This window comes from Salvia splendens, chromosome 14 (assembly GCF_004379255.2).
Source record: "Salvia splendens isolate huo1 chromosome 14, SspV2, whole genome shotgun sequence".
NCBI classification, from domain to species: Eukaryota; Viridiplantae; Streptophyta; class Magnoliopsida; order Lamiales; family Lamiaceae; genus Salvia; species Salvia splendens.
Window position 1 is genome coordinate 26,260,635 of NC_056045.1, and position 21,123 is coordinate 26,281,757.

At 39.6% G+C, this 21,123-nt stretch overlaps 4 protein-coding genes across 11 annotated transcripts; 3 read left to right on the forward strand and 1 right to left on the reverse strand.

The window, feature by feature from the left end:
* Positions 1–6,012: 6,012 nt before the first annotated feature.
* LOC121764734 (ATP synthase subunit gamma, mitochondrial-like) lies at positions 6,013–8,939 on the forward strand. Of its 2 annotated transcripts, none has more exons than XM_042160743.1 (9): positions 6,013–6,158; positions 6,968–7,014; positions 7,134–7,286; positions 7,644–7,760; positions 7,843–7,970; positions 8,072–8,194; positions 8,273–8,392; positions 8,476–8,597; positions 8,679–8,939. In XM_042160743.1, exons 1-9 carry the CDS (start codon positions 6,067–6,069, stop codon positions 8,746–8,748), a joined length of 972 nt encoding a protein of 323 aa, XP_042016677.1. In that variant the 5' UTR covers positions 6,013–6,066; the 3' UTR covers positions 8,749–8,939. The 2 variants fall into 2 exon arrangements, with proteins under 2 accessions (XP_042016677.1, XP_042016678.1); XM_042160744.1 differs by having other exon boundaries at positions 6,971–7,014.
* Positions 8,940–9,138: 199 nt separating this feature from the next.
* LOC121765924 (cysteine desulfurase 1, chloroplastic-like) lies at positions 9,139–13,161 on the forward strand. The gene is made up of 10 exons (XM_042162219.1): positions 9,139–9,346; positions 9,441–9,574; positions 9,643–9,802; positions 10,563–10,749; positions 11,083–11,228; positions 11,331–11,403; positions 11,595–11,658; positions 12,160–12,259; positions 12,604–12,762; positions 12,845–13,161. The coding sequence occupies exons 1-10, from the start codon at positions 9,173–9,175 to the stop codon at positions 13,013–13,015; spliced, it is 1,368 nt and encodes a 455-aa protein (XP_042018153.1). The 5' UTR covers positions 9,139–9,172; the 3' UTR covers positions 13,016–13,161.
* A 138-nt stretch (positions 13,162–13,299) lies between these two features.
* LOC121765036 (presenilin-like protein At2g29900) lies at positions 13,300–17,480 on the forward strand. Of its 7 annotated transcripts, none has more exons than XR_006042707.1 (3): positions 13,300–14,608; positions 15,803–16,914; positions 17,013–17,146. XR_006042707.1 is itself a non-coding variant. In XM_042161079.1 (3 exons), exons 1-2 carry the CDS (start codon positions 13,483–13,485, stop codon positions 17,150–17,152), a joined length of 1,266 nt encoding a protein of 421 aa, XP_042017013.1. In that variant the 5' UTR covers positions 13,300–13,482; the 3' UTR covers positions 17,153–17,197; positions 17,347–17,480. The 7 variants fall into 7 exon arrangements, 6 of the variants coding, with proteins under 6 accessions (XP_042017013.1, XP_042017012.1, XP_042017014.1 ...); XM_042161079.1 differs by lacking the exon at positions 15,803–16,914 and adding an exon at positions 17,347–17,480 and having other exon boundaries at positions 17,013–17,197; XM_042161078.1 differs by lacking the exon at positions 15,803–16,914 and adding an exon at positions 17,315–17,444 and having other exon boundaries at positions 17,013–17,197.
* Positions 17,481–17,630: 150 nt separating this feature from the next.
* On the reverse strand, positions 17,631–19,523 carry LOC121764422 (exocyst complex component EXO70E2-like). The gene has a single exon (XM_042160439.1). It carries the CDS (start codon positions 19,521–19,523, stop codon positions 17,631–17,633), a length of 1,893 nt encoding a protein of 630 aa, XP_042016373.1.
* Between the last annotated feature and the right edge of the window lie 1,600 nt (positions 19,524–21,123).

The window sequence follows — 21,123 nt, forward strand, 5'->3', positions numbered from 1 at the left end:
GTATCTCCATGTGACCATGCTTCTCGAACATAAGTCCATGCTCGGTTGTTCCCTTTAGGTATTTGACTATTCTTAACACAACTTCCCAATGCTCATCTTGTGGTGAGTGCATAAACTGACTCACTACTCCAACCGCATATGCAATATCTGGTCGGGTAAGGGAGAGGTAGATGAGCTTACCGACTAGCCTCTGATATCTCCCCCTATCGGTCAATTTCGCGCTTTCCTTTATCTGCAATCCATGATTTTGTATCATAGGAGTGTCTGCTGGTTTGCAATCAATCATTCATATCTCGGCCAACAAGTAAAGTATATACTTTCTCTGATTTATGAAGATCCCTTTCTTTGACCATAGCACCTCTATCCCCAAGAAGTACTTAAGGAGACCAAGATCTTTCATCTCAAACTCATGGAACAAGTTTTTCCTTAGTTGGGCTATCTCCTCCTCATCATTTCCAGTAATGATCATGTCGTCAACATATATAATCAGGCATGTGATCTTCCCTTCTCTTTTCTTGATAAACAAAGTATGATCTGAATTACTCTGTTCGTACTCGTACTTCTTCATCACTTTTGTAAATCTCCCAAACCATGCTCGCGGTGATTGCTTCAATCCATACAGTGTCTTCTTGAGCTGATACACTTCCCCATCAGAGAAATCTTCGGTGAACCCAGGTGGTGGTTCCATGAACACTGGCTTAGGTAACTCTCCGTGCAGGAATGTATTTGTCACATCGAACTGGTGGAGCGGCCAATCCTTATTAGCTGCAATCGAAAACAACACCCGCACAGTATTAATCTTAGCCACCGGGGAGAATGTTTCAGCATAGTCCACACCATACGTCTGGGTGTATACTTTCGCCACAAGTCGTGCCTTGTATCTCTTTATTGTCTCATCTGGTCTCCTTTTTTATCATGAATATCCATCTGCACCCGACAGTTCTAGCTCCTTCTGGTAACTTGCTTTTAACCCACATACTATTCTTCATCAGGGCTTTCATTTCAGTAAGCATTGCTTCCCTCCACTTCTTATGTTTCATTGCATCCTCAGCTGTTTGAGGGATTTCTTCTTCTTCGTACAGTGCAGCTTCAAATGCTCGAGCCATTTCAGTCAGATTTCCTTGTACGAAGTTCGCTACCCCATAACGATTTTTCTTCCCTATCTTTTCAGGGGAATATCTTTTGGTCGGGATCCCTCTTGTACTTCGAAACGGAAGCACGTATCTCCCGATGTCTCCATCCACAGTGTTATCCTCCCCTTGGGGTTCTGTATCAACCGGGTCAGTAATAACTGGATTCTCAACAACATTCGGGTCAGGACTTACCTCGGATATTGTCGGAAGAGGATCGTTTGGAGGCGGATGAGACGGTTCTTGTGATGAGACGTGCTCGGCGGCAGTGACCTCCACTGAGTCTGTTGAACCCTCACCTGAGGAGCTTGGAAATGGCACAACCCAACTTAGATAGTCCTCAGAATTACTCGGACCACTCCCCCCCTGACTACTAAGGTGGGTATGATAAAAGAATTCGGTTTCCAGGAAATTGCAGTTCATGGTGGTGGTGATTTTTCGAGTGGAAGGGTCATAGCATCTGTAACCTTTTTGGTTCATCCCATACCCCACAAAGACACATTTGGTTGCACAAGGTGAAAGTTTGGTTCATTCGTGTTTTGGGATATGAGTATAGACAGTACAACCAAAGACTCTCGGCTGGAGGTTTAGGTATTCAGGTATCTTGGCTTGTTTGGAGAGGGTATCAAGGGGGGTTTTCATGTTTAGTGTTTTAGTTGGGAGACGATTGATCAGGTAAATAGATGTAGCAACTGCTTCTGGCCAAAAAAATGTGGGGACTTTGGATTCAATCATTATGGCTCGGGTCATCTCTAGGATTGTTCGATTCTTTCGTTCAGCTACACCATTCTGTTCGGGTGTATATGCACAAGAGGTTTGATGAATTATGCCTTTGTTTTGACAAAATTGGGTCATAGTACTGTTCACAAATTCCCTCCCATTATCTGACCTAAGGGTTTGGATAGTAGTATGAAATTGTGTTTGGACAAGTTTAAAGAACGAGGCAAATCTATCAAAAAATCAGACTTGCGTTTCAAGAAATAAATCCATGTCATTCTAGTGCAATCATCAACAAAAATCACAAAATATCTAAAATCATTCCCACCAATAGTAGGTGCAGGACCCCAAACATCAGAGTGTACCAAAGAAAACATGGATTTCACACGAGTATGTGTAGCTTTAAAAGACTGTCTATGGCTCTTGGCCAAAACACAAGTTTCACACGAAAAATTAGACGGAATGGAAATGTTCGGGTAAAGCAATTTAAAGTAACCAGGAGAAGGGTGTCCTAGTATTCGGTGCCAGAGCCAAGTTTCCTGTTGTGTGGATCCGTGAGCCAGCATTGCACTGCCATGGTGAGCTATCTCGTCCACATAATAAAGCCCCCGTTTCTCAGTGTCACGCCCAAGAATCCTCCTCGTCTGAGTATCCTGTAAAATGCAAAAGTCAGGATGCATCAGAAGTGTGTAATTTAATTCCTTGGTCACATGACTAATAGACATCAGTCTCTGAGATAAAGTAGGAACATATAAATAGTTCGTAAGCCGAAGTGTAGGAGATATTTCAATTGTGCCCGATCCTTCAACATTAATCAATTCCCCATTTGCAGTTTTAATATAGGATTTCGTGTCCTCATCAAAATCAATAAAATCGCTCTTATCCGGGGTCATGGTATCAGTTGCCCCACAATCAAATATCCAGCCCTTTGAGTGTTTATCAGAGATATTATGTACGTGAAATGCAGCGGAAATTTCTAGTATGGGTGCAAATTGATTTTCAGACATATAATTGGGGTAAGTATGGAATTTCTGATCAGTGTGGGGTCCAATTTGAAGTTTCTGGGAATCAGGGGGTCGAATTTTAAAGAGATGGGGTCTTTTTCAAAATTTCAGATTCTGGTGGGGTAAAAAATTATAATAACCATAATTTATAAGATTAGGGTTTGGCTTTGAGCCAAACCCGTTACCTCCTGCCGTCGACTTCTCTGTCGAGTTCATCCTTCCGGCGAAATTGCCGGCACCCCTCACGTTGCCGCCGGTCGGGTGGCTTTCCTGACGCGCCCTCACCCCTGGTCCAGTCGGATCCCCTTGGTTTCCGGCATCAATGCGCCGCTGAGCTCCATCACCGGTTACTCCGACGGCTAATTTCGCCTGAGCCGCCCTCGCCTTTTGTCTTTCTTCCCACCACTCCGGATACCCCAATCTTTTGAAGCACGGTCTCCCACGTATGCTTCTATTTTCCACAGTGAGAACACCACAATTTGGAGGTGTCGGGGCGCTGATTTCCCGGTTGGTGGCGGAGGAGCGCGGTGGTGCGCTGCGGTTCGGTGGTCGCTGGTTCTGGTTAACTGAGGTCTGTCCGATTGTTGCGAATCCGTGTCCGATTTCACCCCCAAATGACGAATCAGCATTGCTGCCGTTGGCTTCTTCGGTGGGTGACGGCGATGCCGGTGGCATGATTCGATGTCGAGCCGCCTCCGTCTTCACCCATCCGTAGGCTGCCTCCACTGATGGGGTCGGTTCCTCCTTCAGGATGTCTCTTCGAATCGAATCGTATTCCTGATTCAACCCGGTCAAAAATTTGATTAACCGCTTCTCATTCGAATGGGTTCGAAATTGATCGATTCCCTTATCACAACAACTAATCGGCTGCTTCTGGCTTCTGGCTTCTGTCGATGTTGATCCATAGTCCATGGATCCTCCGGTAATAAGTCTCCAGATCGAGGTTTCCCTGTTTGATGTTTATTGCCTTCTCTTCCAGGTCGTAGATGAGGTACTTGTCGGCCTTGTTTTCGAATGTCACTGCGAGGTTGTTCCACAGCGTCTTGGCAGTTAGATGATGGGCAAAATCTGCTACGATATCGTTCTCGATGTTGTCAACGATCCATGAAAACACCACTAGATCATTCTCCTCCCACTAGTCAAACCCCTTACTTCCCGGTACAGGGGGTCATTTCGGATGTGCGAATAGGCTCCTCGGCCTCCTATCTTTACTTTGATCAGCCTTGACCAAAGGGGGTAATTTCTTCCATTCAATTTGAATGTTACTGTGACGCTTTTGCTGTTTCTTAGACTCACAGTCTGCTCCGGATTATCCTTCTTGTCTTCTGTATCTGACATATTTCGGTGTAGGTTTCTGGGCTGGACAAAGGGTCGAGCTTTGGTATTTTTTGGCTATGATGAAACTTTTCTGAGCCAAGGTCGTTCCTGCTCTGAGGCCATGTTAGGATTGGTGGGAGAAGTTTTCTTTCTTATTGAATGAATAATATGTTACAGAGACTACATAGTTATAGGCTAGATATTCTACACATATGGTAAACCTAGATTTACAATAATTGCTCCCTCTAATTTAGGCAAAATATATTCTCATATCAATCACATAATATTCTCCCGATATTATGCGATCTCCATTCTAACAATCATAACAAACTGAGCTTAATCATAACAAACTACGGTCAAGTACTTTCTTCTTTAATCCTTTGATCAACACGTCTCTCCAAGTGGTACACAAGTTCAATTGTCTCATAGCTGGTCAAAATTAAAATTTATATGGTAAAATCACATAAGATAACGACAAAATGGCGTACTACTTCAATAAATGAAAGATGTGGATATGCCCAAAACGATGTGATTTTATTGTTATGTCGTATATTGATTTCAATTTTTACTACTGTAGGCTAGATAGTTAAGAAGAATTGAACATTAATGATTTTACATTTCAATTTAAAAGATTATGAATTGACGCCGTGGGTTGTTGGGTTCAACATAGTGTCGAACTCGGCGACTCACCGGTAAACGACTGCTCCTCCCGTGTGTTGCGATAGCTCGCCATTTTGCTCCACTTAACTTCAAGGCTTTAGGGGACTCCAATACATACTCTTCCGCTTCAATGTTTATGCGTCAGACGTGTTGCATTTTCCGGATCATAACTCTTTTCTGCGGCCAATATAGGTCTTTGATTAGACTTGCCACATAATGCATGCCAACAACATTTGCATCATCTGTTTAAATCTTTTTTTTTCCTCTCTCAACACAAGTTCATAGCTGCCCTGATATGACGCTATGTCTGATTTGGTTTATGGATACCATATTCACTTGAGGAAGATAAGCTTGGTGCAAAATAATTGGAGTAAAAATAATTTTTAGTTTGATATATATACTCAAAATGAGTTTGAAATATAGAGATTGAGTTTGAAATCTAAAACAAAACACAACGCCAAATCACAACCCTTAAATTCTTGGATTGGATGGTTATGATAATAATACTCGAGCTATATTATAGACTATAAATTTACATTATTAACCGATGTACATTATTAGACTAAAATTATACTCCCTTCATTCCACATTAGGAGCTCGTTAACTGCTCTTCTCTACATTATTCTCTCTCTTACTTTATTATTTTCCACTTTAACTATTTATTATCATTTTTATAAAACGAGTGTAGAAAAGTCCATGAGACTCCTAATGTGGGACGGAGGGAGTATATTATTAGACTAAAATGTAATATTATTATCCAAGCTACATTATTAGGTTAAAAATCTACATTATTAAATGACACATGACATTAATTTAACCGTTAAATCATAAAATTCAATGATCTGATAAGTATTTTGCATTTTATATATATTTAGTGTTAGAAATGAATACATCCTAGTATAAAGTTGTACGATAGATTTGAAAAGGTAAAACCAATTGGTTTGGAAATTACGAATAAAACTGGACCTTGCATTAAAAAAGCTTATCTTGAAATGCAGTTATCAAAAACTAATTTCATTAGCAAATGTAATTAGCAATAACAAAATTATTTATATGATATATTTATTTTTATTTTTATTTTATAAATCATTTCCGTATTTTGCCCTCTGAAACGACGACGTCGTATAGGTGGAAATGACAGTATAAAGCCGCTGATCGATGAAGCTGCATGCATTTGCCTCCTTCATCCCCGATTAGTTGAAGAAATCTAAGATTAATTCGATCCTTCAAAATTCACAATGGCTATGGCTGCATCGAGATGCCAAGGGAGGCGAATCGCCGCCTCCTTTTTCTCACCTATCACCGTTCGACACTCTCTCGGTTCTTCCGAGTAAGTCCCACTCACCCATTCTCATTGATTTTGTATGATCTGATATTTTTTTCCTCTTTCCGTTCAGATTCTTCTTAATCGTGTTTGGATTGTGTTGTATTTTCGAGCTGTGGTCTATTTTCATGCTTTGATTGTGTTTTCATCGACATAATTTAGAGCATGATATAGTGTCGTTTTCATGCTATATTTGAAATGTTTCGCTTCTTTTCCCCGTCTATTACTGAGATCATGTTTATGGAATGAAATTTCAGACTTATCTATGAATGGATCAAATATCCACAGCCACAGAAATAAAGATCTGGTAATATATGGACTGAAAAATATCGAATCATGCAAACCGAGGTCTCATGCATAATTAGGTAAAATTCCTCTTGTAAATGACCAAAATGATATAAATATCACCGATGCGTTCACACATTGTCTTCGAAGAAACAAGTTTCAATAGAAGTTATGGGAAAAGGAGGAGTATTAGGTGGTGTAAAAGATGTTTGCATTGTTGGAGTAACAGTTAAATGAAATATTTGACAGCAAATTATGTTTGGATAATCAGGATCATCCGGACTCAAAAGATTTACTCCTCTGAAATCTGATTTGAAAATTACATTCCCGGTGAGAGTGTGAGTATATTAATAAGAAAATGAAGAAATTTATGCAGGATGGGGATTTTTCCTGACTTCCTTGCTTTACTTTGTAGTATCTTCTACCCAAATAGATTACCTTTATCAGTTATGGAAAATTTGCTCTGCCAAGGTGTGATAATACTGTCTTTCACTGAACTACTTTTCTACATCTAAATCGCCATATGTCAGCAGGGAGTCTGCACTATCGGGAGTTCGTTCAATTTCAACTCAAATTGGTATGATTCATTCTCAGTAACTTGTGTTCCTTCTTTGTTGGTCATTTACCTTGAATTCCAACTTATCCAATAGTGTTCTTGCCTTTTTCTGGTACTTATGGCAATCAATGAATATGCAGTTCGCAACCGCATGAAGAGTGTTAAGAATATTCAGAAAATCACAAAAGCAATGAAGATGGTTGCAGCTTCAAAGCTGCGAGCCATCCAAACTAAAGCTGAAAATTCTCGTGGACTATGGCAGCCTTTCACCGCTCTTCTTGGAGATCTTCCAAGTAGGAATTTCGCTATAATTTCACCATCTCAAAATATTTTTGTTATCTTTGTTTTGTACTGTGAATCCTTCGTTTGACCTTCATTCTGCTTTGTCTGATTGTATAGTACTATTTCTGTACATTTTAATCTGGACTTGTTTCTTTTCATCAACCATTTTGTCTGCTTAAAGCATGCATTACCACAGGATAACTTTCCTCTATGGTAACACACTCTCAGTTAATCAGAATAACAGTTGTTGCATCTATTTTTTGCAGTACTATTGTTTTCATCCATGTTGCTTTCTCGGGCCCAATAGATTTAATGTCTAGTTTGCACTCTTTGCTTACTCACTTAATCCACGTATTTTGATGCATAAGGTGTCGAGGTGAAGAAGAACGTGGTCGTCACAATATCTTCTGACAAAGGTCTTTGCGGTGGTATAAATTCTACAGCAGTGAAGACCAGCAGGGGCCTTCATAAGTTGAACTTTGGTGGTACACCACAAGCTTCCTCATGTCTTTAGCTCTCTGCATTGTTGAGAAAACGGAGAATAACTTCCGTTTATGTGTTACACAGGTCCTGAAACAGAGTGTAAATATGTCATTTTGGGAGAGAAAGCAAAAGCCCAACTCATACGCGACTCAAAGAAAGACATCGAGTTATCGATGACAGAGTTGCAGAAAAATCCTCTCAACTACAGTCAGGTCTATTATCTATATCCACACCTGTGAATCTAACCAAATTTACTTCACTTGTATCAATATTTGGTCCTAAAATGGAAACTGGATGTACTTTCGGTTTGCAGGTAGCTATGCTTGCAGATGACATCTTGAAGAATGTGGAGTATGATGCACTAAGGATCGTATACAGCAAGTTCGAGTCAGTCGTATCGTTTATACCATCAGTCTCAACTGTACTGTCTCCCGAGGTGAATGAAGGGCTGAAGCTACCACCTTTTTTTAGCCATATAAACTACTCCATAGTGAATGATCTGATGGTGGTGTAGGTTGTTGAGAGAGAAGCTGAGGCCGGGGGTAAGCTCGCGGAACTTGATTTGTACGAAGTTGAAGGTGGCGAGGCCAAGTCCGAGGTGCTTCAGAATCTCACCGAGTTCCAGTTTTCCTGCGTATGTCGCTCTTCACCTCTGTTTCCTCTTTTGCATAATCGGAGCTTTCCTAACAATGAAGTGGTTTTGATGGATGTATGCAGGTGATGTTCAATGCAGTGTTGGAAAATGCTTGCAGCGAGCAGGGTGCGAGAATGTCGGCCATGGACAGCTCAAGCAGGAATGCAGGAGAGATGCTTGATCGACTAACGCTCACTTATAACCGGTTTGTTTCTTTATTAGTTTTGGGAATTTGAGAAGAGTGGAGTGATGAGAATTGTTGATGTTTTTGTGTTTGGATTTGCAGAACTCGTCAAGCATCCATCACTACTGAATTGATAGAGATCATATCTGGAGCTTCAGCGTTGGAGGGTTAATTGATTGATGGATAATAAGCTGATTAAAGCAGAGACAAATAACTGCAGCTTACTTTCTTCTTCTGCATAAAATGTTGGCTTATACTTTGAATAATATACCGTGGAGATATAGAAACGTTGAGCCCAGTTTGCTTATTGTCGGATTCTTTTTTTATTTGATAACTTAATAAAGTGGATATTTTTATTGTTTATTCTTATGAATATCTAGACAAAATTCAATTTGATGACCTTTTTTCCGAATTTTACCTAAAATCGAATTTTGCCTGAATATCCATCCATATACAAAGTTTGATGAATTTCACCATAATTCGTTGATTGGTGGGTGTAAATTTGTAAAATTTCAAAATACTAATAAAAAATAAAAGAAAAAATGAAGTTAAAAACTAACTGCAACCACAACTAGTTAGACTTTAGAGCGGCGGCGATGATGATATCAATCCCCTCTCTCCGCACCATCAACCGCTACCCTAACCGCATTCTCCGCACCGCACCCTTCGCTTCCTCCACCTCCGCTCCTGCTCCTCTTTCAACCGACCCGCAGCTCGGCCCCGGATCCCTCGGGCACCTCACCCGACCCGATTTCCCCATCCTCCACCAGGCACACCTCTATTTCCTTTCTCTCTAAACACCTTCCCCCTAATTTATCTATACGTTGTTTTGATTTTTGTGTTGGAATCTCTTTGATTGTGCAGGAGGTGAATGGGAAGAGGCTGGTGTATTTGGATAACGCCGCCACCTCTCAGAAGCCGGCGGCGGTGGTGGATGCCCTACGGAATTATTACGAATTGTATAATTCGAACGTTCACCGCGGAATTCATTATCTGAGGTAATTTTCTGGAGGAAAATTTGTCGGTGTGGATTGTCAGCTGATTTATTTTTGGTATTGTGGTGCAGTGCGAAGGCGACGGATGAATATGAGCTGGCGAGGCAGAAGGTGTCGAATTTTATAAACGCATCGGAGAGTAGAGAGATTGTGTTTACGAGAAATGCTACTGAGGCAATCAATTTGGTGGCTTATAGTTGGGGTCTCTCGAATCTCAAGGAGGGAGATGAGGTAAAAGAAATTTTCTTTTGCGCCTGTTTCCTTTTCCAGTTTGCCTCTAACTCAGCACATTGATCATTGCTCATTTGAGTTGATGTAGATGCTGCTTGACAGAAAGTTTATCATGTATTGTTGTGATATTAAATAGGAACCTACTACTGTTGCTATATGGCCAAAATTTGTTGGTTTTTCTTAACTTTGAATATTTCCACTTACTCTGCAACTACAATTTTTTTTGAAATATTTATTGAAGAAAAGCATATAGCTTTACTCCTTGCATGAACTATATCCGACCTAGTTACGTTCTTGATTTTTTATTATCTTAGCTTAGGGCTGAGTAACGTAACACAGTTTTAACAACTGCTTATTTATACTCCATGTGGCATGGGAAACGATTAAGGTGCTGCTGCAAGTTTAATACTCCATATAAGTACTTGAGACTTGCTCATTTCAATTTATCAAGTGAAATCGATATTGGATGTAGGGTAATGAATTTACCGTGGAGGCTATCCAGGCTTTTTTTAAAATTTAAGTTATCGATCCTTGTCTCTTTTACTTTTAAGTCTTTTCCTGATTTTCTTTTTGCAAGGAATTGAAACATTTAGAATGATGAAATAAGGGCAAGTGTGAAACACTGCTAAAGTACCTCAAAATATTGCACTGCATTAACCTGTGTTCCTCTTTGCTCTTATTCTATTTTTTAAAATCCAAACCTTTTTATTTCTTTGCTATACATTAGACTAGCTAATAAGAAATGATTCACAATTTTCAGGTTATACTTACCATCGCTGAACATCACAGTGCTATTGTTCCTTGGCAATTTGTAGCTCAAAAGACTGGTGCAGTGTTGAAGTTTGTTAATTTAGGAGAGGATGAAGTTCCAGATGTAGAAAAGCTAAGAGAAATGATATCGAAACGGGCAAAACTTGTCGTTGTTCATCATGTCTCCAATGTGCTGGGTTAGTCTATTTCTATCATGTGAAGAGGAATAACTGTAGATTGTGACATGGAGTTTATTTAACTAAAATACACAGAGAAGAAGCTTATGTGAGTTGTTTTGGAAAAAGCATTTTTTTGGTCTCCTTGATTTGTGGTACTGTATAAAAAATTCCATACGGTCAGCCGGATCACTTCTATTTCTTTGGAGTCAGTCTGGCATACAATACCGGTTTTCTAGATGTTTGTTTCTGGCCATTTTTTCATTACTAAAAATGTGATATAAGGTTTACTATGACAATAAGCTATTTGTGCATGACCAGTTCTAATTATCCTCTCTTCCACCTTTCTCGCAGCGTCTGTTCTTCCAATTGATCAAGTGGTAAGCTGGGCTCATGATGTTGGAGCCAAAGTGCTCGTTGATGCTTGTCAAAGTGTTCCTCATATGGTGGTTGATGTGAGGAGCCTTGATGCTGATTTTCTGGTTGCTTCTTCCCATAAGGTGAAGTCTTTTCCATCTGCATTAGAATTTAAGTCATATCTATGTGTTAGCTCCCAAGTTTTATAAGTCAGTGTTTGAAGTGAAGAATTAATCATGCTTCAGATGTGTGGGCCTACAGGCATTGGATTCTTATATGGTAAAAGTGAGCTCTTGTCCTCCATGCCTCCTTTCTTAGGTGAGTTATCCTTAACCCTCTCATAGCCTTAACCCTCTCCTATGAGTAGCCATGTTTGTTTTCTCTAACATTTGAATGTGAAATAGTTTTGTAATTCGGTTCCTATTTCCTATCACGATTGCTGAATCGTGAAATTCTGTTTAGTGTTTTATGAGTTTGTCTCTTTAAAATCTCTATGACATTATTCTCAGGTGGTGGTGAGATGATAGCAGATGTATATTTGGATCACTCAACCTATGCTGAACTTCCTTCTAAGTGAGTGTCTCACGTACCAATAGATTGTAAGAAATAGGCAACAAATGAACAATCATTTTTGGGTTTGATTTTAGTATAAGGGTGAAGTTACACTTGGTTAATACCAAAATGAATTATTATATGTTGCCTGCGTCAAATTTTTCTAGACTCCATAAGGAAAAATTTATTGGAAGCATTAATTTTCTGATTTGCACACAAAAGAAAATGCATTGATATTCAAGTGATCCTAGTGTTGATACTATGAATTACTATTAGTTTAAAAATAATTGCTACCAATAAACAACACCATTTCATTTCTGCACATGCATTATAAACCAAATTTCCATCTTAAGGCTATATATCTACAACGAGTTGGATATAAACTCAAATAATGTCTATTTTAATTACATTAATTTATGAATAAATATCAAGATGTTCGATTTTGTTCGGGTCAACATTGATAGCATAATGCCATGCTTATTCATTGTTTCTGATATACTAATATACTTCTGAATGTGATAGATTTGAAGCTGGAACTCCTGCTATTGGGGAAGCCATTGGATTGGGGACAGCAATCGATTATTTGTCAGCCATTGGGATGCAAAAGATTTATGAATATGAGGTAAAAATGTGCACTATTTTCCCCGTCACCTTACCGAAGAATACTTCTATTCTTCCCCGCAAGTGGAAGCTACTAGTACTGTAATAATACTTTCTCCTCTGATCAAACTCTTTGAAGCCTTACTTATTTTCGCATCCACATTATCAAGGTCGTAAGACTCACCATTAATAATTGACGAGATGAGTGCTTTAGCTTTCCTATTAGCTATTCTTGTGAGCCTATAACTCCCAAGTTTTTTCTAGTTTTTAGGATTAGAGTATTTTATTTCCATTTTAAGTTGATCATATCTTCAAAATACAGGAACCAGCAGCTTTATCAACAAGGTTTTTCTTTTCCCTTTGCAGGTAGAGCTAGCGAATTATCTGTATGATCGACTGAGCTCAGTACCCAGTGTCCGTGTCTACGGCCCAAAACCATCTAGAAGCGTGACCAGAGCAGCACTATGCTCTTTCAATGTGGAAGGTGTTCATCCAACTGATATTGCAACTTTTCTTGACCAACAGGTTCATATACTCTAAATTGTCGTGTTTCGTCTCTCCAACATATAGTGTCAATCTGTGACCTTGTCTTTTTTTCTTTCCTCAGCATGGTGTCGCGATAAGATCGGGTCACCACTGTGCTCAGCCACTTCACCGGTACTTGGGGGTTAACTCGAGTGCTCGCGCCAGCCTTCATTTCTACAATACAAAGGAGGATGTGGATGACTTCATCAGTTCCCTATCCGACACCATCAACTTTTTTGCATCGTTCAAGTAGTAAAGATTGGTGTAGAACGTGAATTATGTCGAATATTATGTACGTATTTCTGAATAAGGAATATTCAACAATAACAATTTTATGTATCGAAATAAAATGCTGTATTTTGTTGGATGGAATTATGAAAAGCGGAATTTTGGCTCAAAGGTCATTGTGAATTTGTGATGCATCGGTTAATTCCAGTGTTATTTTCAAGCATATAAATTAATCTGTAATTTCAAACGCATTATCAATCTAAATGAGTCCAGCATAAAGGTGACATTTTAAATGATAAAACCAGAATTTTGCACTTATTTATTGTAACGGAGGGTCTCTAAACGAGCTTGAAGCAATCTGTCATCTCAAGAATTGGGGTTATTGGATTTGGGGGTTTGGGGCTCCTTGAAATCTGGTAAAATTACCTGAATTAGACGCTTCATCACTCTTCACTCGCCCCCAAATTCCAACAATACTCGATTCAATCCAAAATGGAGCAAAATCCCAGACCCAAAACAATCCTCGAAACATGCGGCGAAGAAATCACCAGAATCGTAACCCCAGTTTCGATATGTATGCTATCGGTCGTAATTCTGGTATCTGTCCTCAACAGAGGTTCCTCCTTGGACGACGGCCTCGAGTTTGCATCCATGGCCACCATGGCCTACTCCGAGAGCAGCTCAGACTCCATCTGGGACAAGCTCAAAGGCGCCCTCTTGAACTCCCTCGTCTTCGTTGCTGTTGTCACGGCTGCCACTTTCCTAATGGTGCTCCTCTTCTACCTCAAATGCACTAAATTCTTGAAATATTACATGGCTTTCTCTTCCCTCCTCGTTTTGGGATTCATGGGAGGCGAGATTGCCATTTTCTTGATCAAAGCTTCAAGCTTTCCCATTGATTGCTTTACATTTGCTGTAGCCTTGTATAATTTCACTGTTGTTGGTGTTATGGCTGTGTTCATGTCAAGAATGGCTATTTTTATCACTCAAGCTTACCTGGTTGTGATTGGGGTGTTGGTTGCTTACTGGTTTACCTTGTTGCCCGAGTGGACGACGTGGGGGCTCTTGGTTGCTATGTCACTGTATGATCTAGCTGCCGTGTTGTTGCCTGGGGGTCCGTTGAGGCTCTTGGTGGAGCTTGCCATGGATAGAGATGAAGATATCCCTGCTCTTGTTTATGAGGCGCGCCCGGTTATTAGTGATGCTGGTTTGGGTGATGGTGTGGTGAGGAGAAGGGTTTGGAGAGAGGGAAGGGGCGATTTCGATGAAAATCAAAGGCTTAGGTCTGATCGTGTTCCGGATTCTAGTCTGAGGAGTTACTTATATGGTGAGAGCGAGAGTGAGAGGAATATTGTTGATGCTGAAAATGGAAGAGCATTAGGAGGGGATTCTGAGCTTGCTGCTCCTCTCATGCAACATATTAATATTCGTATGAATTCTTTGGAGAACGCTGCTTCAAGTGACAATTTGGCGCTTGAAGGAATTGGCTTGGGTTCCTCTGGTGCGATCAAGCTTGGACTTGGCGATTTTATCTTTTACAGTGTTTTGGTTGGAAGAGCTGCTATGTACGACTTCATGACGGTGTATGCGTGCTACCTTGCTGTCATAGCTGGTCTTGGTATAACTCTGATGCTCCTTGCATTTTATCGAAAAGCTTTACCTGCTCTACCTTTCTCTGTCCTGCTAGGCGTGTTGTTTTATTTACTGACTAGGTTGTTGCTCGAAACTTTTGTTGTACAATGTTCTATGAACCTATTGATGTTTTAGATTTATAAGACATTATCTATGATTTCTGATTGTATTCAGTTTTGAACATTTTCTTGTTGATTCCTTTTATTGCACATAAGCTGAAGTGAAGTCGCCTTGGTCGGGTGTTAGGTGGCCAGACTTCTCAGTATGAGTTTACCTAGATACACCATCTTATATGTTATTGGAAACAAGCTGAAATTCCATAGTAAAATACTAAACTTAGTGGCAGGTTGTCTCATCATTTCTCCCCCTTTGTTGACATTGTTATGATATTTATCCTATAAGTGTAACTGGGGAAGCCCTATTGGTGGTTCATTGGCGAATGTCAGTGTCATGACCTAGAATAATCGATTGTAATGGCGATGCCTAAGCGGATGCGCTATTCAAATAAACTAGTCACAGATACATTGCATAGACGTATAGTGGTAGATGCTTTGGACGTGAATCTAACATAATCTTTAAAGTCTAGTCAGGAATTGATGGTGTTCCTGGCAATGCAAACTGTTCGAATTTTTTTTGTTTGTGAAATCATATTTTTCCCTTCATCTAGTTTGATTGTTGTTTATTTGAATATTTGAAAAAAAACTGCTTTCGATCACATTTTCTAAGACTATCCTACTTTTGAACATCTACCACCTGACTTCTGATGCTATATTTAAGATTTGTTTCAGAACTGAAATAAAGAGAAGAAGCAGTGCTAATAACAGAAATACCATGTTATCAACTCTTTTGTCAAAACTTTGCTACTCATATATCCTACCACATTTACATTCGCTGTTTTGGAGCTAATTAATGGGATCAATTTGAAATGATGTATGAAATTGAATCATGGATTACCACCAATCCAGGAACTAGCAGGAAAATCCAAATTTGTGTTTTCTTCTTCTCTCTCACGAGAACTCATTTTCATTTTACTCAAGAGTATCTCTATCTCATGGACATCAGCTGTTACAAGATAACTTTATGTTTAGTTGAAGGTTGAACAATGTGAAGTTAGAAGAATGTGGACTTCCTCTTATGGACATTCATGGCACAGTGTGAAAATGTTATTAATATCCTTTAGGCATGCAGCAAGTTGTTTGTGGCATATGGACTTCCTGATCAGTCGGTGATGCAACTGTTTGAATGTTTTCTAGTATGTGAAGTCATTTTTCTCCCTTCATCTGGTGAGATTTTCGACCACATTTTCAAATACTATTTTGAACATCTATCACCTGACTTCCTGTTACTGATGCTATCTATATAAATTTATTAAAGAACTGAAACAAAAGAAGATAAGAATCAGTGCTGAAAATATGAAATACACTAAGAGGCCCTTATCTTGATTGTCCAGTAAATGTTTCTATTGCTTCAGTTTCAATCCTAATCCTACTTTTGCACGAGTACATCATTTTATTGGCTGTTTTGAACTGCTTTGATAACTGCATCACTGTTTCCAAGTATTTTTAGCAGCAGAGTATGCAATTATGCATAATTTACCACTTGTAACTTTATTGCATTAAATGCCATGGCTTGCACTTTCAGAATCATGTGGTTGGGGCACTTCTAGCACCAACTACCCTTTGCAAAATGTTATATATACCCTTTTTGCATTAAATGCTATAAATGTTGTGAAAAGTTCAATCTGGGTACTGAGGACCAGTAGGGTCGTGGCGTCGTGCGCAGTGTGTGTAATTCGAGGCACGTTCTTCTTAAGGAGGACCATTTCTCTTGTTTATTTTGCTCATGTTTCAGTCAATGAAGTATATAAATGCTGTATGAAAATCTATTGTTTAAGCATACCATATGCTCAATTAGCATATGTAGCTTGGGTTTTTCTTATTATAAATGACCAGTTCCATTACCAGGGAGCTGCGATACAAGAAATTTTATGGTCCCATGCACATTCTTTTACCAAATTTTATGGTGATAATATCTTCCTGGTGTGAATGGTCGGGAGTCCCTCTTGATATATCTTCCTTGACATTGAAATGTAACGGTCAATCTAGGACATGGTTAACAGAATCACAAAGTGCTGGATCACTCTCATCCATGAATTAGTTTGACATACATTGAGAGTCGTTTGCATGTTTTCTGGTGATATTAATGTGCATTAAATATAGTAGTAGTAGCTTTTTTTTTATCATACTCAGAAATGCTTCAAAAGGCAGGGCTGCTGAAATTGCTCTAGACACGGTACCACACTTTCTAAATTCTTTTTTATTGAGGGATATTTCACAGCTGCTGCATACTCTTTGTCTCTTCCTAACGGCTCCTTTTTTATTGACTCCCAGTATTGCAGAAGACTGATAATTGTGGCATGGCGATGCACAGACTTAAGTTCCAGTATGGTATGGAACAATCCAATTTGAGAAAACTAAGAGTGAAAACTGTGGAACTTTTGCTTGCTTTAAGAGTGCCGCTAAGACGTTAACCGTCGTGCTAAGAGTGACTCATAACTTGATACTGCTAGTAAATGGTAAATGGATTTATATTTTCAGGCTTGTAAATTTGACAATGATGGTTTCTCTGCTATGTTGGAAGAGTGCGAAATTCTTCACTCGTTTCTATGTTTTTTGATGAATTCTGTTTTCAGACAGACGACAGATAAAATATTACATGTTGCAGACTTGATTGGAAATGGAGCACAACGATAGTCAGAGGGCCATCTCATTCAGAAGCATATCGAGAGTAAGCTCATGGTGGTAATTCTATGCTGTTATTTTTCTACAAATCTTTTGTCGATAGAATATGATTATGCTACATATGGGAGGGTGTTAAACACGTATATTGTACAGCTAACGTTACAAAGTTTGGAACGTTAGAAACTGAGAAGGCATGCATACTACAGATGGCTCAAACAAAAGAATTGTAAAAACTAGGAAGAATGAACGCATTTGAAATCATCAGTGTCACCTTTTCCGAGAATGGCTCAATGACTTCGATGAGCCTTCAAGAAGATCCATGATGTACACTCCCAGCTCCTGTTCGGTGTACTTGATGTGCTTTTCGCCAATAGAATCGCTGATCTTGCGGACAAAGTTGCGATACGGTTGGATGACCGTCTTGGAAGCTAATATCCTCACATCTTCGCGGAGTTGAGGATCTGGGACAACCCATCTTGTCTGGCTCTTGTACAGATCCTCAAAAGCAGTGTTGAAGTGTTGGCATCTCGCCTTTAGAGTTGCCTTCCCGACTTTCCCATCGTCATGGAGAAAGGTTAGTAACGAACTCCAAGTCGTTCTTTGGTAATACATTGCATGCTGCCGGAGCTTCACATAGTGTTTTCTGATCCAATCATCACCAAAGTAGGGGCTGATTTTGGAATTCTTGATCTTCTCGACTGTGTAATGGAAATTGTTCATCAAAAAGATATGCTTTAATGAAGAATCTCTGTATAAACTCGATTTCTCGTCTAAGGCTGCTTCTAAAATTGATGTGAGTGACTGCAGGTACATTGCCAAGGCACAAGCTGGATTGGGATCTGCCTCGCCATCCATGTTCTGCTCTTCGTCTCCACTCTCCCTGACGGGTTCTTGATCTTGAAGAAGCAAAGGAAGCGTATCCTCGTATTCAGCAAAGCACAAGATGTAGTTGGCAACGTACTTTGTTAGGGGATGAATCCCTCCATTTTGGAAAGGGGTTGTGGAAGTGCATGTTGCAATGCGGTTTCCGAGCTCTTTGAGGATGACTCTAACAGATTCTCCTAGCTGCGACAGAAGCTCGTGGAAGTCGATCCTGATCAACGACTCTGTCTCTTGTGAGAACAGAGTGTCCAAATCCGGGACGAGATCAGCTAGAACCTCATACATATCAAGCAAGCAGAAGAGCCATTCGGGCTCATGGGGTCCAATCAACACAGCTTGACCAAAGTTCAAGAGACAGAAGAGAGGCCCCCTCGAAGCCTCGATCAGACAAGCTATGCTGACCTGGTCGTATTCTCCTAAAACTTGGTCGAACAGCCGTTTCGCGCTGCCAAGATAGACGCCGATGATTCTCGTCATCGCCACACGCCATTTCCTGATCCTCGAGTTCAAGTGCTTCCACTCCATCCGCTTCACGTCTTCTATGCTAAGCTGCTCCACGTAGAGAATCATCGAGTACTCCGCTAATACATCCTTCCAGAACGCGGTGAAGGGCAGACAGAACTCCTGAGCATAGCCTGCGGCAAACATTGTATCCGCGATGGACTTGATTTGAGGAACCACATCCGGGTGGATCAGATCCATCGCGCAATCCTCGGTCTCTGAGCTGCTACGGCCCTTGAGAGACGCGTCCTCGACCGAATCATCTTCGTTGGAGATGACAGACTCCTCGTATATGGGATACACTTCGAAAACCGGGTATTCATGCTCGAAACACTGCTTGTTCTGCACAAGTATGTGGATCAGCTCATTTTGGAGCCTCTCCATAGCCATATGCAGAGTAGTTTTTGCTTGTTCAAGAACCCCATTACTCATCCGACTCAACGGCATACCTTCGAGAGCCTCAATCGATCTCTGCACCTCGCCAACTGCTTCCAAGTACTCCAAGATTACCTCGGGACCGGAAGCCCAGACCTTCGAGTAGCTCAAGTGCAGACTCGTGATGGTTTCGTGGGACGAGACTACACTCTTTTCGAGCTCTCTGATGCTATCCCCATCCGGCTCATCCTCATTGATCTTGACCACAGTAGACAAATGGAAGTCGAGCTTTTCTAGAATTCCCCTCACATCACTGCTCATGAGCTTGGTTGTTTGAAGGGCCTTCATCAGGTGATACGAAGCGGCAACGATGTGGTGCTCCGCGTCGGTGATATCAGCCATTGGTGGTGAAGGAAGAAAGTAGGCTGTTTTGGGTTCTTGAATGGAGAGCAAAGATTCAATCTTTTATTGTGGAAATATCAGTAAATCAAGGATTTTGAAGGCAACAGAAAAATTAGAGAATCTAGTGGTTTTTGCAGTTGAATTTTGGTTCTTGAATGGATGGTGAGTAAAGATATAATCTTTTTGTTGTGGAAATATCAGTAAATCAAGGCTTTTGAAGGCAACAAAAGAATTAGAGAATCTAGAGGTTTTTGCAGTAGAATTTTGGGTTCTTGAATGGAGAGAGTAGGCTGTTTTGGGTTCTTGAATGGTGAGCAAAGATTCATTCTTTTTTGTAGTGGAAATATCAGTAAATCAAGGCTTTTGAGGCAACAGAAGTAGCAGAGAATCTAGAGGTTTTTGCAGTAGAATTTACCACTCATGTTTTGAAAAAACAGAAGGGAAGAGGGATAAAGGGGTAGATTGACTATATCTGAAGACTGACCATTGCAGCCTCCCTTGTATGAATACTGACTTCACAAAATCCAGAGGGAAAGAAGAAAACTTTCCTCAAAATTCAAGAATGTGCAGATAAACAAAGGTAAGGTTTTTTCTCTTGATCATTCTCATTTCACAGGACACACATCAACAACATAAATAATTGTGTAATCATGAGCAAAATACTAAAAAAAGCCCATCAAAATTTTGCAGGTACAAACACATAAGAGTTAGACCTCAAGATTTCTGCTGGTTTGTAAGAGAAATGGGGCAGCTACAGATGTTGTAGAACTAAACTGAAGTGGTAACAAAAGGGGAAGAAGAAGAAGAAGAAGATGGTTGAAATTTCAGAAGAGAAGAAAAGCTTCTTTGAGATTGGTGCAATTAGTTTAATATATTTGCAGCGACTTTTCTCTGTAAATTAGTTAATTTGTTACCGCAAGCATCAATGTCAAGAGTAACTTGGGTTTCACTCTTTGTTTTTATTTTTTTCTCTTTTGTGTTTATCCAACCCTTTTAAATCTGATTTGTTATTGGACTCTTGACTTTGACCAGTGAATGGTTTTATATTCGGACGTGTCATTTTCTGTACGGTCAAAGGTTGGACCCATGTTTATTGCCAATGGTTCAAACACATACTCATATTTTTCATTTTTTTTCTTTTCTTATTATTAAAATTACTAAAAGACTTTATTTTTATTAGATTGGAATAAATGAAAAAATTTAACATTTAATACTTTGTTTTTAGAAGATAATAAAGTGTCTAGACTTTGACAGATTTTGTGATTTAAATAAATACTTCGTACTAGTATTATCTTATTTATATGTTGTTGGTGATAGGCTAATTTTTTTAACATTAAAAGATACCTTTGGTCCCCGTTAGAAGTCTCATTTAATCATTTTTTTCAGTTCCTATTAGAAGTGTCATTTCAATTTTATTGGTTTTGGCAAATAGACCATGTATTTTACTTACTCACTCCAATCACATTTTATTATAAGATTATTATATAAATGATACTTATGTTCTACTAACTTTTTATACTCTCTATTATCTTTTAATTACAAAGTCAAACAATTTCTTAAAACTCGTACCAATAAAAATGAAATTCTAATAGAGACCGAA